Source organism: Ptychodera flava, chromosome 5 (assembly GCF_041260155.1).
Source record: "Ptychodera flava strain L36383 chromosome 5, AS_Pfla_20210202, whole genome shotgun sequence".
Taxonomy (NCBI): Eukaryota; Metazoa; Hemichordata; class Enteropneusta; family Ptychoderidae; genus Ptychodera; species Ptychodera flava.
The window spans coordinates 24,393,815-24,412,295 of NC_091932.1; the positions used below are offsets into that span (position 1 = coordinate 24,393,815).

Here is an 18,481-nt window from a genome sequence, read left to right on the forward strand (position 1 = left end):
CCTTTTTTAAAAACATCGAGAAACAGTTGATTGCCGTGGAAAAAGTGACTCGTAAAAGTCCTTTACTTGAATATGATGTCACAGAATTGTGTAGGTGTTGAGAAACTTAGAAAATGGTACTCGTCACTTGGAGTAACCCACCAGTCCCGTGAAATGATCTTGAAGAATATATATACATTCACGAAAGAAACGAAATTACGGGAGTTTCAATGGAAACTTTTACAGAGATTATTGTCATGTGACAAGTATTTGTTTTATTGGAAGAAGAGAGATTCACTCAATACTGAGCGTTGCATTACACCGGATTCTCTTCAACATAAATACATACACTGTTCATTAGCTAAGGTGATTTGGGCTAAAGTCAAATGCATAGACGGGTATTTTGCAGAGATTTCGTTCTACTTGACCATTATATCATTTTTAACTGTGTAACAAACAACGTTTTCTCAAAAAATGAGGAAAGTATTTTAAATTTACTGGTTTTGATTGGCAAATGGTGCATTCATAAGCATTGGCTGAGTGAAACAAAAGTGCCTGTAATTGCACTGTTAAAATATGAGTTTTCCTTAAGATGCAAAATAGACAAGGAGATATGTAATAATCCAGAGCGACTAAGAATTTTGAACTCATAATAACCCTTATGAGAATTATCAGGTTTGTCAGTTTCCTCCTCGACTTTTGTGTAGATAAGTCAATGTAAAACATTTATGAGTTTTAATAAAAAAGAAAAAAAACGTGTGACGCGTGTTTCCTTTGTATAGGTAAAACCATCAAAAGAAGATAGGCAGTCAGTCCGCAACATTGACATTTTCATTATTTTTAAGTCACCGTGATAAAATAAGAATCTGTAAAATGGCACTCCCGTTGATTTTGAAAACGCTTGAGTCTGGAGTATAACTCCTAAGGTCTTTTACTAGAAACACTCTCACGGTCCCCTGCTTTACTTAAAACAAAACAAAATTGAATAAAAAACCAAAAACGAAAAACCCAGTCATCTGAGGGCTCTCCTCTAAATTCAATTTCTTGTCCATCAGCCTCGGGTAAACGTTCTAGCACACAAATTCTACAGATTTCACTGCTGAAGCAATTTTGAAGCAAGGCTTTGCAATTAAAACAAAACAAAAACCAAAAAACAAGGTTAAATGTGAAGTCGATTATTTACAATCTAACATTAACGGATGACGTAACAGGTTTATCATTAATCGGAGACAAACTGTGCAATAACCCTTCTGACACATTAATACTTCATATGCACAGAACAAAAGGGACCATTCTCTCTGATGGCTTTCTACTCTTTAAAGTTATAAGTGTATTACGTGGGCGCCCTCAAGCGTTCGATATGAAGAAAACAGAAGGGATTTGTATTAACGCAACTCCCCTTCAACTACAATCACAGTGCTACAATCTTGTTATCAAAAGTACGGAACTTTTCGACTCTAGGTCAAGACCCCGTTTTCCAGCGGGCCAACATGATATGACATTTAGCCATTTTGCATGTAAGGAAAGAAAACAAATCAAAAGAAGCAAAAGATTCAAACAAAATATTTAATTCCTTCAGTCTATGACTGTGTCTTCGTTAATCCACGAGCCGTAGTACACAGAAAAAAAGACCGGACCCCTTCGTCCCTTTTAGCTTGCGTATTCCAAATATCGCGTAAAGAATAGCGTTATATCTTTAGAGTTTGCGTTCAATTACATATGCTGACTTAGAATTTTTCCGATTTGAAAAAAGTAATAACAATCATTTTCTGTTGGAATTTGCACTGCAAGCCTACCTAACTTCTCTTTTCGGCCAACCTTCACGTGCATGGATATTTTGTTCTTCCAAAGATGTTATTGATCATCCACATCAATGTACCAACTTGAAAGATCTGAAAGTAAGTTTCTTATTACTGTAAGAATATACCACCTGAAAATATTTAATATTCAAGTAATGATAATATCGCACCGAATATTAACTTCCAGACGGAAATTGCAACATACTGGCCATAAACGTTTGTCTATGGGCAACTGCAAGGGCGAGAGGAAAGCCAAAAATGACGGGCGAGTCAGTTCATCGGCAGTATTAGACCCTCCTATAGGTGTCACTATACAGAGCTGCCTTTGATGGAAGGATACTTTTTCATCGATCATTCCCAAGACAATATAAACAGTTTAAGATCAGCTGTTCTGAATTATTTTTAAAACTTATTTAGGCAAATACAGAGCTATTACAGTCAGGGACCTTCAAAATGTAACTGAAAGAATGCAGTATTCAGATTGCTTATCATCGTCGGAAATTCAAATTTCCTGGAAAGCTATAACCACAGTCTTTTAATTGTTTTTCATGTGATGAAGAATGGCTGAAATAATAATCTCGATTTCTAGGGCCGAATATGGTTTGCTGTACTGTAACAACTTTAAACACATTTTCCCCCACACACTGTGCGACTGTGATCCGATATCAAAATGGATTGTGTATCAGAAATTAAGTGCGTTTGTAAAATTACAAATGTTCACGCGCTTTTGTAACAGACTGCCTTGCTATTGTTACATTTATAAAGTAGACTGTTCCTCATAGCGAAGTATCATTGATGGACGACGTATGCATATATATTTGGAAGAAGAATAAATTATGAAAATATTGCCGGCTAATATAGAATATATAGAATATAAATTCATCTAGACAATTGAGTTGAGATTTTCCCAAAAGTTTTGGTCAAAAACTGCAGGCAATGAAAAGTTGTGTCCATTAAGTTAAATACTATAAAAAAGAAATCAATAAAAATTCATTAAAATTGGTTAAGTGTCGCACAGAAATTATGGCGAGAAATAGGGTTAAGATGGCAATCATTCTCAGTGACCTTCTAAGGAAATGGGCAATGCGTAGCATATCCGAAGATTGTACCTGCAACTTATTTATTGTCATTATTATTCAGTCATATCTACATGTACACAATAGACTTGGTTTCTGACTCAGGTCAGAAATCTACCGATCAGATATGACCTGCTAAGTGACCAAATATCAGTAGATACAAATTTACAAAATGTGAAATGAAGGCTGCATTCATGATCCCCCAGTCTGCTATGACACGTACGAAAGGTCAGCCAGGTCACAGAACACTGAATAGTTTTATTGCACGGTCTGCTTCATTTCCTGTATAAATTTAAAGGCACATGAGCTGCAAGTTTTGGCATTTTTTTCATGATTTTATATTTAGATTAAAATTGATTGATAGAAATGTTTTTAATCAGAGATGTTTACTTAAGTATAATTATCAACTGAGTGGGACTAGTCGACTGCATGGCGAGATTCAAAGTTCAGTAAGACAAACAATAAATGGGTGCCGCACCCAAATATGGCCACCTCTGTACAACTACATGATAAACAGTGTAAATGGTGCATGTACACTTTTGAATCTATACAAATAAATCATGGTGCAACCCACTGAAAGGACGGTAAAGGGATTCACTCCACTTTGACCAAAATTCGCCGTTTTTCACACAATATGGCTAGAATTCGAAAATGCCGGGAATTTTAAAATGATCAAAATTCTGTTCAATGTCGTGCCTATTCTGCCACAAGCAAACGTTGTTGAGGCATAGCGACTGACTATAATATTGTTCAGATTCGCAGATTGAAAGAATATCTGAGGAAATCGGAGGTACCTTGAGGTTTGACAAATTTCGCAGAATTGCAGCACACATGGGCCTTTAAGTTACTGAAAGGTCAACTTTGTACAACAGTGTCTGTAGTAATTCAATCTGATTCCTGTAATTTTCTGTCTCTGCCCTGAAATGCCAGTGAATATTTGAGGCTCCTTTTCTGCACTCTATAGGCAATATAATTTCAGAATTCCAATTGTTTCACACAGCAAGTATTTACATTTTCCCCAAATTCTCTTATATTTATCTCGTTCCAACAGAAACTTATATGGAATGGTGTTTGTTGTTGCTGGTGTGTCTCTGTGTTATGGACAAGGCCCACTGGCCTTTACTGGAAAATTGTTACCTGATGACGTATTTAGGTGATCATGGGTGTGTGATGAAATACAAGAACATGGTATCATGTATATCGTAATGATGTATAAAATAATAGACAATGAAAAACAAACTGGCCAAGAAAAAACAACAGCAACTCTTGTTCACACTTGTTCACATTGACCTTATACTAGTATTCTGCCTTACAAAGTGAGACATTGTGAGTTGTCAGTTACTTTGATATTGTGATCAAAGAGTCAATGGCTGTTACTTTTGATTATCTTCTCATTATTGTTGTTTCAAATGTCAAATTTCTTGTTCAATTCCTGTAAACATGCAGAGATACACAATATTCAGCTTGCCAAATTAGCCTGTACATGTGTTAACTACATTATTGTTGGCAAACGAATTCTGGTTAAAGCAGGTCTCTTAAAAAAGAGGTCAAAGGTCACTGATTTACCAATTTTAATCAGTTTCAGAATTGCTGCAACAGCTGATTTTTTTATAATTTTTTATGTTTAGTGATAGCCTTTCCGACTAATAGTTTACTGTATGTTTTTCCAATGAAAATACAACCAGTTGACTTTGTTGAATGAGAATTCAATTTGAATAAATTTGTTTGAAATAAGTCCTGACATGCATCTATCATAATTTAATTACAGAGAATACCACGGTATTAACATTTAATTTTGTATTTTTGATTAAATGGAAGTTTCTACAATTAGGACACCAAACTCTTACTGAACAAGGACCAACTCAAAGAGCAATAGGGAAATCTCAACAGCCAACGCGCTTTCGGGGACAGATTGTCGGACTCTGAAATTTCTACAATTCTTTTCTGATTTGGGCTCATTTTAAAGCTATTGGATAGTTTTTCGAAAATCTAAACTGTTATTTTCCCCATATAGTTAATACAGGAATGGCAGCCATTTTGTAATTTCAAATATTGCAAAATGTTGGGTAATTTGTTATGCTAGTTCCGGTACGGTGACCCCCATATTTATTGTTGATTTCTTAAAAGAATGGTTGACCGTTTCATTCAGGAAAGTTTGAACAAAAGCTGAAGTCTTTCACTTACGAGGCACATATTACACTTTAAGGTAGTTCGCACCTCAAAAATGAAAGACTTAAATTTTTCTCAAATTTTCCTCAAGCAGACTTTCAACCATTCTCTTCAAAGTCAGGTGTAAAACTCACGGATCATCATCCAAATTTTGAGTACTAGAGAAACAAATTACCCAACTTTTACAGATATTTGAAATTCAAAATGGACCATCCCTATCTTATCTCTGTTGGGAAAAATAAAATTCCTGATTTTCACAAAAGCAAGCCTGTGAAAACTTTACTTCAAAAGCTTCAAAATTAGCCCCAACAAAACAGACATTTAAATATTGAGAGTTTGAATATCTGTCACTGAGGTGTATTCTAGCTGAAGAAGCTCTAAAACATGTTCATGAAAACTATCATGATGTACATTGATTCAACAGCAAATCAAATGTGTAGAAAGTTCTCAGTACACTTGTGTGTGGAGGTGAAAATTGAAGGGAGCAGAATGTAACGTGTGTGTACGTTTAGCATAAGGCTTATTATCTCCAATTCAATAAAGCAATATTTATCTTTTCATCTCTCATTCCTCTCTTGCTCTCTTTCAATGCAATAAATGCTGCAGACAAAGCAGGTCATCATGTACATGAAAAAAAGTTGTTATTTCTCATCCAATTCAAATGACTGAAATTTTCATATAGCTAGTATGAAAAAGGTTAATTCAAAACCAGATGCATTTTACATTTGTCTTTATCCACAAGGAAGCCTTCAACAAATGATACAACATGTCTACAGTCATATCATTGGTCATCTTTATCACAATTCAATTGCTATGAACAAAAACACTATTTTCAAGTAACACAGGAAGAATGTTACCTTTCATATATACAGGTGAAAGTTGATATATACAGGTGAAAGTTGGGCTTCACAGTATGGTGTAGCACAAAATAATTACAACGTAAAAAAAAACGCTGTTACAATTTACATGTTGTAGTTGTTAATACAGTTATATTTATATTTACATTAAAAACTATACATGAGAAAATGTCACAATAATATTCCGACTAGTTCCCTGGCATTGTTACAATCTAGTTTTCATTTTAACAACATTTCACATTCATCAATATGATACATACCAGTACTGAATACAAGTAACATTCATCTATAGATGCTTAGATTTTGTAAAAGTTTTACTGCTTATCTTGACAGATGAAATTACAAGTTATTGGATATTTTTGGAAAGTATAATGCAGCATATATCAAAATTGAACATTTTCTCTGCATTTTACAAGTCTATACATTACGTATGTATTTGTTCTTGATATCTAATGATGGAATGTTATTGTTAAACCTGACTAATCCCATCATCCTCAGTGCAGTAGCTAAGTTGGTGCATGTACCTACCACTGCAGTGAGGAAAGACATTGTATGACCAATGGTGTTGCCCTACTTGCTGTGAAATGAAATCTGCAATGTTCGGATATTTTACTTCTTTATTACAGGCCCAAGATAATATGATTGATTTCAATGAACACTGACAATTTGCTATTTCCTTGGCAAGTTGTACAAGCTGTCCTTCAAATTTGGCATCATAGACATACCAGTATCCATACTGCACACATAAATGTTTCAGGGCTTTGTTTTCTCTCAGTGACTTCACTATAGCCTCACCATTGATTATACATTTGCTGTCAACATAGATTGTCAGAGATCTTGCAAATTTGTTATGTTTTATGATGTCACACGCTTTATCAATAGACTGCTCTGTAAACTCACCTATTGATATCTCACTCAGTGTGGTATTTGTTGATAGTGTATCAAACAAAGCAGAGTCTCTTTCCAATCCCTTTATCCATAGACTGAGAGCATTTATACTTGTACTCATGTTTTGTAGACACATATTTAATTCCTGATTGAAATCATCACTCCTGCCATAAGTGTTACGAAACTCTAGTTTGATTGATTCTGTTTTCTCACACTTCTTCATGAAGTTACACAGACTAGACAGTTGACATTTAGAACCATCCATGGTAAACCTCACTGTCCTGGTTCCTTTATTGATAAACCCTTCAAAGATTGGAAGTGAACTAATTTTTTTAAATGCCAAACGTTGTCCCAATGTCAGAGCAAAATTTTGTATATTCTCATTATCAGCAATTCTAGCAAACAATTCACCACGCTTATGTTGAATGCCTTTGCATTATCATCATTGTCATCATAATAAAATAACCGTGAAGCCAAGTGGATGTTCAAAGTTTGCAGAGTAGAATGTTCTTTACCATTTCTAATCAATATTGACAACTTATCAACATGTTGTACAATATTTTTGGAGAATATGTCTATCTCTAAAGTCTTCAACTTTACATTTTTTGCAGTGTCTGATAGTGTGTTTGATAACATCGATATCTCTTGAATGGTGGGGTGATAAATTCTTAACTCTTCTATCTGACCAGGTTGTAGTTTCATGAAATGAAGGATGAACGAAAAGTCATAATGAGTCCTGTTGACTCTAATGAATTTACTGACTTCATGATCTGGTGAGTCACACAGAGATATACATTGTAAAGTATAACTTTCAGTCTTAACTCCTGCATACAGTAGAATCCCTTTTATTGAACTTTCTACGTGTGAAGCAGACACCAGTCCTTGCTTTGATTCATGTAAACATTCAAAACACTGGCCAAGTAAAGATGAAAGTTTTTCACTGCCATCTATATATTCTGAGGGAGTGTTCAATTTATTTTTCAGAGTCTGAATTTCCTGATTAAATCTGTCAAACAATAAACCACTTGCCTTACTCTCAGAAATTCCTGCAAGGAATTTAAGGACAGAACTTGATTTCTGTGGATTACTGAACAGGCTATCCAAACCAGTGGTATCTCCTACTTCTAACTGAGAGGAAATGTAAAATGCAGTGAAAAATTCAAGCCACGTTTTATGGTAGAAGAAATACAACTCTTTTGCTTTTATCCTTGAATGACCAAGATCTCTTACCAGTAATCCTAAATCTAAGGATTTTTCACAAGAGATATCATCTTTTGAGAAATTTATCTTGTCAGCTAAATATATTTTATATGAATCACCAGCCAACTCATCTCTGTAACCAATAACTAATTTTGGTATTTCATCATCATTGAGTTCAATGCTGTTTTTGGCACAATATCGTTTTAAAGTGCATTCAAGTACCTCAGAGTATAATTCTGTATGGGTCTTTGGGAAATAATTTCCCTTTCGTTGTGTTGTAATCTTCCCAGAGAATACACAGGAAAGACACATGCAAGGGGTTACGAAGGAGATCTGTGATAGATTTATCAGTATTATCTTCCCTTTGAACTTTTATTTGCTGTTTGAGAGTCGTACCTGTGTCCTTGTCATTTTTGAAATACTTGTCAATGTATTCATCGGTACTCTTTTTTGTAAATCCTTTGACAATTAAGTACAAGTCACAGTCACTTAAGTACCTATCACGTAAACGTGGTCTTGTGGTGATGACAATTGTGCAGTACGCACGTAATTTTTTGGCAATATGGTTACCTATTTCACAGCCCTCAATTTTATCCTTTTTGATTTCATCTAAACCATCAAAGAGAAACAAAGTTGATTTTTCTTGCTGGGAAATTATATTTGCAAGCTCTTCTTTTGTAATTGGAAAATCATAGGGTAGTAACTGAGTGAATATTTCATCAATTACCTCTGAGCCTGTTACATGTCTCATCTCCAAAAAGAAAAGTAACTTGTACTGCTTTAGCTCACCACAAGCCCAGTCATATGCTATCTTTCTACATAGTGTTGATTTACCCATGGCCGGTGGACCTTCTATCCTAATCCGAAGTGCATGCTGTTCTTCTTCGTCAGCCATGAACATGTCATGCAGATTTTTCAAGTCTTGGCCGGCCTTTGTGGCACCTCTTTCAACTGTTTTTACCTCTAGCCTTGTATATACTTCCTTCAGTTTGAGTTTCAGATCATCGTTCCATGGAATTGGTTGTAACCTCGCAAAGTGTCCTCTGTATTCACGCTTTAGGAATTCAACCAGCCTTTCTCTTGTTCCTTTAAATTGCCTGTAACGGTATAACAACAATGTCCTCAGATTGCTGTTGTGAATTTTTGAGAGTACTGTATGTAACTAGTTAGATCATCGATACAGAGCTGTGTGTTACCGTTAATAGGCCTATAGCCGGTAACACACAGCCCTGCTACACAAAGCTATGTATGTACATGTACAAGGATCATACCTGACAAAACAGTGGTGGGAGCGTCCTTTAGGAAGTGATATGACAGAATTCCACAGTGAGATGCCAGTGTGCCACACTTGGGGAATGTGCAAGAGGGCATATCATGTATTCTACGGCCATCTCTGAACATGCATCTAGTAGGTGCTTGGACTAGCGGCATTCACAAGTTCAAATGCAAATTGCCCAGTGTATGGCGCAATTATATTGCAGTGTCATGTCAAAAGTGTAAAGGGTAAACTTTTCACATAGTAAAAATTGTCTGAAATGGACTTATTAGACACAATTGATCAAAAATGCAGGCAATTGAATAATGCTCCTCATAAAAACATGCTCACAATATGGCCTGGTAAGATATATTATCTGACTGTGTTACATCACTTGGCAGAGCTCTTTATAATTACCTTTACTGGTGGTGTCATTGGCCTGAAAAGACTGCCCACTGGAGGGTTGATTTGCGTGGAAAGACTTGAGTTTTTTAGAGAGCACTTGCAGCCCAGTCTTGTGCAGCAAATCTTGAAGCAAGCTTGTGTCTGTATCACTGATTTTTCCTGACTCAGTCAAATACCTGAATAGGTGATGTGGCTCCTTCATAGTCTCCAGGGTTTTTTTTGGTATCAATGATGAGCACAGACATTTCAGGCTTTCTAATTTTTCTGCAGATCATAAAAAAACGGAAAGATGAATATTTATGAGTTATAGGTTTACATGGGAAATATTGACAAGACCATTGTATGATTTCTTTCATAGCAGCACTGACACAGTCACCAAAATCCACTGTGTGCATTCACAATCTCCCAGTTTTCAAATTTTTGGACTTCATTTTCACTCAATGGAGTATTCTTTAATATGTTGATTAATTCATTTGCCTTTCTTTGATGAAATTCATATAATCAAACCTCTAAGGTCTTGACATTCTGAAATACATTATCTTACATAGATATTTTAATCACTTCAACTTTATAATATTGCAATACATGTGAAATAAATGTAAATACAAAGGTTGTCAAGTGAGGTTAAAGGTAGTTAAAATTAACTAATCTAGTTTAGCCTCAACTGTAATAAATGCATGTACTAAGTATACAAGTGACTGGAAGTTCGAAAAATTACACTTACAACACAGGCGACTCCAATTATACAGCAAATAAGACATTTATGTAGAATTCAGGTGCATGATTTTGTAACAAAAGTTTGAAAAAGTGAAAAATCCACTTTGTAAATATTGTATTTACCAAAGTAATTTCATGTGAATTCCTTTAGCAATGTTTGATTAAACCATTTTGAAATGTGATCATTGGTATCATGAGCCGAAAACTTTGCCATAATCAATGACACGCATTGCATCAAGATCTTCAAGGAATTACATGTAGGTCATCAGTTTTCTATGACAACTCACAAGATTTTACTAATCATAAACGGCAGCAGGATGTGTGTAGGTCAACCAGCATTTGCCACAAGGGTTAGCCTAATTCAAGAGCCATTTGCCACATGCAAAAGTGCCAAATGCCAGTGTACCAAATTTTAGAGACACAATTCAAGTTCTGCAGCTGCATTTTCACTCCAATTTACTTGTACTTTAATCTATTCAACTATACTGAAAAGTCACCATAAGAGCTTCAACAGCACCTTCATCTGCATGCATAAAGTGGTGACCTGTGATATGTGTGTTTACAAATGCTACATGTTATGGCCTAGGTAATTATTGTAAAACCCAATGATTGCGGCATCCTGGCTGAGGTTAGGATGTTAGTAACCTTATGAAAAATTTCATCTTTTCATCAATTCGATATTTGAAAAGCAAATGATGCTGTGAATGGCTAATCCATGGTTTCACACTGTATTTCCTGTCATCTCTCTTTTCTTATTTTTATGCATGACCTACTTGTTTTTTCCTGTTGAAAGTTGTCTCAAGCAGACCCAACCTTTCAGTGTGCATGTAGGTGTTATGTCAAGTTGAGAGGTGGCTTATGTCTGTGGGAGGTCCTGCTAAAAGTTGTCCAAACTTTGGCTCTGAATCAGTTTTGGATATTGCTACATCATTGATGCAAATAATGATGCAATCTATTGAAAAGTTTATAACGACAACAACAACAACAACAATAATAATAATGATAATAATTATTATTATTATTATTCGTTGTACTTGTGGATGCTAATTCCTGTTGATCTACTTGCAATACAATAAAGGCTAGTTTTCTTTTTCATTTCAATACAGTATGGCCAACAAATAAGCTGGGTAATGGGGCACACCTACTTTCCGACTTTAATTTCAATATGGGCAACGAATTAGCAGGGTAATTGGCGGACTGCTTTCTGGTGATTGTAAATAAAGTTGCCAGTAATGAATCAGCGGTAACATTTGGCTAAGCTTATTTTGGCTCTGTGTATTATCATGCATGCATGGGACCTAAACGTTAATCAAAGTGAACTTGAATCTATTGCTACATTGTAGCATAAGCTGCAGAACATACATCATGGCTCATGAAATTTGGTGCTCTGGCACGCAGAATGTGGCTCTTGAACTGGGCAACAAATTGTTGTAATTTGTTCAGCAAATTTGAATTCATTTTTTTTTTGCATCCTCATAATTGTGAAAAGATGGGGGCATTTCTGAAAAAAGCTGATATTGCTATGGCATGATTGAACTTTTTTAATACTACTGGTTGAGATAGTTTTCTCTCTAAAGTTTCTGAACCTGTCATGAAACGGTAACAGAGGACACTAAAGTATGATTTCAGAGAAGTAATGCTTTGTTGTAAACTTTTATACCTAAATTATCATTCCCTACACAGCGTACACCGCGTACGTACGCAGGGCTAGCGAGAGAGTTGCCGACATCGACGGTTATTTACGAGAAGTGAATAAAAGACTGGCATTTTTGGAAGCGATCGAGTAGCTGAGGTAGGCAGGGATACGACTTGGGCCGAGAGAACGCTGAATTTCGGCAGTAATTTAGCTTTTTACGTCAAGTCCAAAAATGGATTTGAAGTCACCGACCCTACGTACGGGTCTTTGCAGGGCTGTGGTGAGCGGGGCTATTAGCTGTAGCGGAACACACAGCATCGTACGCAGGGCTAGCTGCGTAGGAGCTTTGTACTTGCCAGTCTACGTATCACTGTCCCGACTGTTATACTATTGAAAGAGCTGTGCATAGTTATACCTTATAGTTACTTCTCCCCAGAGACGGAAACTTTAAAGTTGGCAATGATGAAATTACAATGTATGTACACGTCTTGTTTCTTTAACCCTTAAAACGCCATGCCCGTATATATCCGTACACGCCCAACTTACGCTCAGCGCCACGCACGGATATATCCATACACGGCCTGAGGTTCGCTCAGGCAAAGTTTGGTGGAGGGAGGGTGATAGAACGCTTACACAAGCACAACACATACACACACACACGGGATTTCAATACATTATTTTACTAGGGGGAATTCTTTTCTGGAGTGGAATAAATAGAAAGAGCATACTTTAAATAGTAAGATGCAGTTTAGCTGATCAAAATTAATCAATCCTGTCAAAAGTTATGACATTTTGAATTACATTGAAATTACGGGCAAAGTGGGACATATCCTCCCCATGGGTCCTGTTATATATGCAGTACTATGGATGGTACCATCCCCCATAGAGGTACATGTATTATAATGTAATGGTGACAAGTTGCATTGGGGGAACTCATTTCCTGCATATGTAAGAGTTTGGTACAAAATATTTCAGTTGTGAATTACATTACCCAATTCCTATTATTTTAATCAGTCAGTCAATCAATCAGTCAATAAATAATTCAATAAATCAATCAACCAATCATTCAATCAATCAATCAATCAATAATTATTAACCAATTTATACCTCACGAATACGATTTTATTATGTTTTTAAGAATGAAACTGAGATTCATATGTACGGTTCTCATTACAGGCATGTTATACATGTATGCAATTCTACAAAGGAAAGGTCATCAACATAAATATACAATTACATATTTATGCAAATCAGCTAGGTCAAAGGTCATGTATTGAAATACGAAAGTTCATGTTTAAACGTTACATTGATCTAGCGAATCCTAGGCAGTTTTCTTGTTGCAGGTACTTCACACGTCATAGCAATAATCATATCCAAAAATATTTTTATGCAAATATGTATGTCAAAGGTCACTTTCACTTTATAATGCTGTCAATATTAGCAGGTCAAAGGTCACATTATATTCTTACAACATATACAGCTTTCACTCCTTTTTCCTTCAACCATGTGTATCACACTCATGTCAGAAATTTATTTTATACATGTATTATATGTTATTTTTAGAGTCAGAGTCATGTGGATTCTTGCAAATGCGGAAATCAAATTAAATTAAGATAAATTTAACTGTAATGAATCTCAGCATTTTTAACGCATTGTCTGATTTTCAATACTAGCCTTCTAGTCTTTTATTATTAAGTCCCCCTTTTTAGATCACGTAACAAATCAAAAACGTAAATGTCATCTGGTGTATCAAGATATTTAATTTTATATTTAGTTGCTAAGGAATTTAAAGAAATGATACTGATAACTTTTGCCGCGTACCACTGGGGAACATGGTCATCATCAAAACACTGATGGAGGACTGATTTATCAAGGAGTTTTGTGGATCATTTACATACACTGGTAGCAGCTCCTTTTGTTGGCTGATGACAAGTTTTTCTCTTGCTTTTTTGACTTTGTGTATCATGTTTTCTCTTTTCACTCTGCACAATATCTTTCATTTCATTTATATTTGCATAATGTAACTGTTTTTTTCCTCCTTGTCTACTGATTCACTTCCAATAGCATTTTCATTTCCCTGCAAAATTAATTCAGATTACTGGTAATTTCAATCAATGTATACTGATGCCCCAGTCTGCTCCTCTGAAACCAATGCCTTTGCCTTTGCATTTTAGTATCATATAATAGAACTGAATCTGTGTCCACACCACTTCTATTATTTCTCTATCTCTTTTGTCTTTTTCTCTTAGCTCTTTGATATTATTATCGATGTCTGAGAGAGACCATGGACCTCCACACATTGTTATTTTCTTTGTCAAATTCAAATTTGTAATCATTTCCCTTTCTTCCCTTTTTGTCTTTTTCAATTGTTTTTCTTCAAGTGCTTTTATTTTATGCTCTTTGATTTTAATCTGCCTTTTTCTGAACAACTCTTTTATTTCACTTGAACTTTTTCGTGCACTATCAATGATTTCTCGTCTTTCACTCTCTGTTTTGCTGTTTAACCATAGAGCTGTTTTATTGTTTGTCCACATTATGATTGATTCGTAGCATATTGTTGTACCAGCTGGTTTCATTCTAACTAACAAATCCAAACTCCCAAAGTCTCTCTCAGACACAGTACTTAGTTTTTTTCACATGTTTTGCTTGTTCTTTAAGACGGTCATCAGGGTCAAAGTATTTACCACCCGGCAGCTGATCCTTTGCCTGCCTATCTAGAATTATCAATAAAGCATGCATAAGGAGTTCAAGGGCCAGTTGGGTATAGCTATCTAAATCAGCATCATGGTCTCTGCAAACAATTCTGTATACATGTCATCATTATGGACTGGTATGTCCATAAACAAAGGTTGTCCCTCCATAAGAGGTGATGCATTATTTCCCCACTTTTCTAGTGTCTCCCTTAGTTGCTTTAAATATGGATTCAAGGTGAGTATTCCACCCTCCCCCTCAAACAACCTCCACATGGGACCTGTGATGATTTTGTCTATAATACCGAGTGCTCGAATTTCAGCTATATACAATTTTTGCCTTATATCAAAATCAACAGATTTTATCAAATCATTTGGAATGATTTGATTATTTAAAAAATTGCATATGTCATTACGATGATAGTAAAGGGCAGCACTGTTATAATATAACACATTAAACCTGTTCCCTCGAAAAGTTATCAGCTTGTTTTTACGGCCCTCCCTTGCAAGATAAGTTTCCCATTGTGAAAATATTCCAGATTTCTCTGAACCATGGGATGTCAATGCCTTTGCTGCTGTGCGAATAAGTCGGCAAGCGCCTGATTCTGAGGACTGGAAAGAAAATGGGTTTCTCCCAGAAATGACATTTTGCTCAAATGTGTTAAGACATTTGTCGCATTCAGTGGCAAAATTAACCAACAGATGCATTTTACAAAAAAAGCCCTAACTGTTTTAAACTCTCCTTAGATTCACTGGGTATATTTGCCCAATTATCCATCACTTTTGGAAGCATTTCACTTCTAAATTCAGTCAAAGCCGAATTAAAAACAGGATTTATAGAGCCTTGATCTGACATTGTATTTGTGATTGAAGTGACAATTTGTGCCATTTTCTGATTTTTCTCTTCATTTGATGCCACAGAGGAGGTAACTAAACATTCCACCATATCTTTAAAACAATCCATCAGACCCTGTGCACTGGCAGCACCAACCTCAGACATACCAGTAGAAAGACTTCTTCCATCCTGCAATGTAACCTGAAAGCCCTGGTAATGTTTAAAGTATTTACTGGTTGCATCTGAATGGAGGGTGCTCCCAGTCATGGTTGATGGATCAGATTGCTTCAGAAGCTCTTCCACAACCTGCTTTTGTGCTACAGCTTTTGCTTCAATTAAAAGCCTAGAACGCAAGCCAATGCTAGGCAGTCGGCTAGGCATTTTACCTACAAGATTTGTCAGAACTGCCTCGATCACTTTGTTAATTTTGTTTAAACTTACATTACATTCAGTTGCTAAGGTCATAACGCATTGTCTTAATTCCCCTGTATATTTTCCATTCTCAAATGTTTTTATGAGTTCACTGTCTAACAAGTCATTTAGTTGTTCAAGTTCAGTAATCTGTTTGCTGTGTTCTCTGATCTTACTTTTCAGCTGCTGAATTTCTTCTAAGTTATAATGTATCTGATTTCTGTTCTTCCTTTTGTTTTTTTACTGGCTTACTTTCTTCTGTAATCTTCTCTTTCTTTCTTAAGTGACTTAACCTGAGTATCATTTGTGTTTACGGCATCATTCAGTTGTTTGATTTTTTCCTCCCTTTCTTGCACCTTTTCTTCTAAGTGTTTAATCTGTCTGTCTTTATGACTCGATTCACTTCTGGCATGCTGCAGATTTCTTTTCAATCGTTTATGTCTCCTATTTACATTCTTTACATTGTACTTTGATATTTTTTCCTTTGCAGTGTCAAGTTGCTCAGAAGTTTAGCTAGTCTTTCAGACACTTTGCTGTACTGAGCCTCATAAGCAGCTGTTTCGGTTCTCAGCTTTTCAGATTTTCACTATGCTCATCAATTGCCTTTTTGTGATTAATCTGTACAGTTTCCAGTGTCTGCAATAGTACTCTGATTTCATTTGAAAGGCGATGGTGCATTGATTCTAAAGTAATTAACTCTTCCTGCTCTTCCTCTACTTGTCTCTTAAGTCTTCTATTTACACTAACTGTCTCTATTACTTCATTTCTCACTTCCCTTATAACTTCCCTCGCTCTCTCTGGTAATATGTCAAGGGACTGATCAATGGCAAACTTTGGCGGCTCAAATGTGCTTTGACAATATCCTGCCAAGTCACTGCTTCCTCTTCTTTTAAGATCTTTCACTTTTTATTTACTTTTTCTACCTTCTTTCTGAGACTGTCGAAATTGCATCTTGAATAACTCTCCTCAGATGCCAAGTTAACTATGAGCTCTGCAGCCTGCTTGGCGGAATTAGACACTTGCCTTAATTCATATACTATACCATTACTGACTCTGTCTGATTTTAAAACTGGCTTCGGGTTTAAGACTACCTCAGGTGTTATCCCTGCTAGCTTACAGTGCTCTCCTATCTCCATAGCAGTTGTCACTAAAATGCAAAAGTATTATTTTACATTGTACACCTCTTATAAATAGAATTTTTATGACATCATCCGCTAAGCTGTGCTGGAACTACATAAATATTTGACTTAATAAGTCAAATCAAATTAAAGCAAGATTATATTTACATGTATATACAATGGAATAATTTATTTTGAATCATAAATTCCACGAAATTTACATAAAAATGCCATATTTACACATTTTAGGCGAAATTTTGAAAGCTTTCATTGTTACGAATAGCGCCACCAATGACCGAATTCCGCAAAATGTCCACATGCGTTCGTAGTATGTACTTTCTAAAAGCATTTCTGTTAGATAGTTTGTCATAATTTTTCAGGATAAAACCATCATTTGATGCAGAAAATATTCATTTTTCAAACTGCAATGGCGCACACAAAAATGCACTTCATTTCAGTGAGAAAAAAATGACCGAAATCTAACCGTATGACTTACCGTAGTAAACAGTGAAACGCAAATTCGCGCATCCAGATTCTGGGGCTCAATTTATCTACCTACCCCCTTATATGGAAGAAATGGGCGTGTTTACACAAATAAACCGCAGAGAGGCGATTTCCGAAATGCCTATCAAACTCTACTACCCAAATACGGGGGTCAAATGAAGGGGTCATGCCATTCAAGACGTCGAGCCGTCAACACTGCCGATTTCACCGTAACGTTTGAAATTCTCGCACGATACCCTTACAAAACATCAAGAATTGAATGCATTCGGTCTATTTCGATGGAAATATAAAATATTTAATCAAATTTATCGTCAATCTGTGAAGAAAATCGACGAGGGTTGGTGTGAAGGGTGGACGATACGCTGTACAGTGTGGACGTCCATTAGTGTGGGTCACGTGATTTGAAATCCCCAGTGGGCCGGGGCCGGGTGACAGTACGTCCGAAGTGAAGGCCGCCATGTTGGAAACGCCGATTCACAGGTCAAGTTTAAATGTCTGTAAGTTTGTATCCAGACCTTGAGCCAAACTGAAATTACGTCTGAACATTTCTAAAACCACGAACAATCGATTGCAGGACTTCGATGACGGTAAAATCCAGTGATGAAAATCTCCGTGAAAAATTACTAACGGTCAATCTCTGACTAGAGGACGCTGTCTGAATTCAAACGTATAATCCTCATGGCTGCAACATGTGCAAAGGACGTATTAGTCCTTGCATGAACGTATCCAATGGATATCAACGTATCCGTATTACTAGTAAATTTCAAGCCCTTTGGCTAAGTAGTGCATACCTGTAGTAACATCGTTAGCATTTCATACAAAGTCGTCGTGAAAGGATCCAATTTTGTTCGCTTTTCTGATGGTTCGGCCATACACAGCACTCTTTATTCCTGTCCCGACGTCGCCATGTTGCATCTGTGATGCCCTCAACGGTAGTACGAT

At 36.1% G+C, this 18,481-nt stretch overlaps 3 protein-coding genes across 3 annotated transcripts in view; 2 read left to right on the forward strand and 1 right to left on the reverse strand.

The window, feature by feature from the left end:
• LOC139133353 (transmembrane protein 234 homolog) overlaps positions 1–18,481 on the forward strand; it is a 220,983-nt gene that overhangs the window by 184,342 nt on the left and 18,160 nt on the right. The gene's annotated exons all lie outside the window — the stretch shown is intronic.
• Positions 1–18,481, forward strand: part of LOC139133344 (NLR family CARD domain-containing protein 4-like) — a 543,607-nt gene that overhangs the window by 44,264 nt on the left and 480,862 nt on the right. The gene's annotated exons all lie outside the window — the stretch shown is intronic.
• LOC139133346 (uncharacterized) lies at positions 5,742–9,872 on the reverse strand. Its single transcript, XM_070699895.1, has 2 exons — positions 9,641–9,872; positions 5,742–9,065 (listed from the first exon to the last, which is right to left on the reverse strand). The coding sequence occupies exon 2, from the start codon at positions 8,278–8,280 to the stop codon at positions 7,126–7,128; it is 1,155 nt and encodes a 384-aa protein (XP_070555996.1). The 5' UTR covers positions 8,281–9,065; positions 9,641–9,872; the 3' UTR covers positions 5,742–7,125.

Excerpts from the sequence above, each read along its gene's own strand:
- LOC139133346 (XM_070699895.1), bottom strand. The coding sequence starts at position 8,280 with ATGTGTCTTTCCTGTGTATTCTCTGGGAAGATTACAACACAACGAAAG.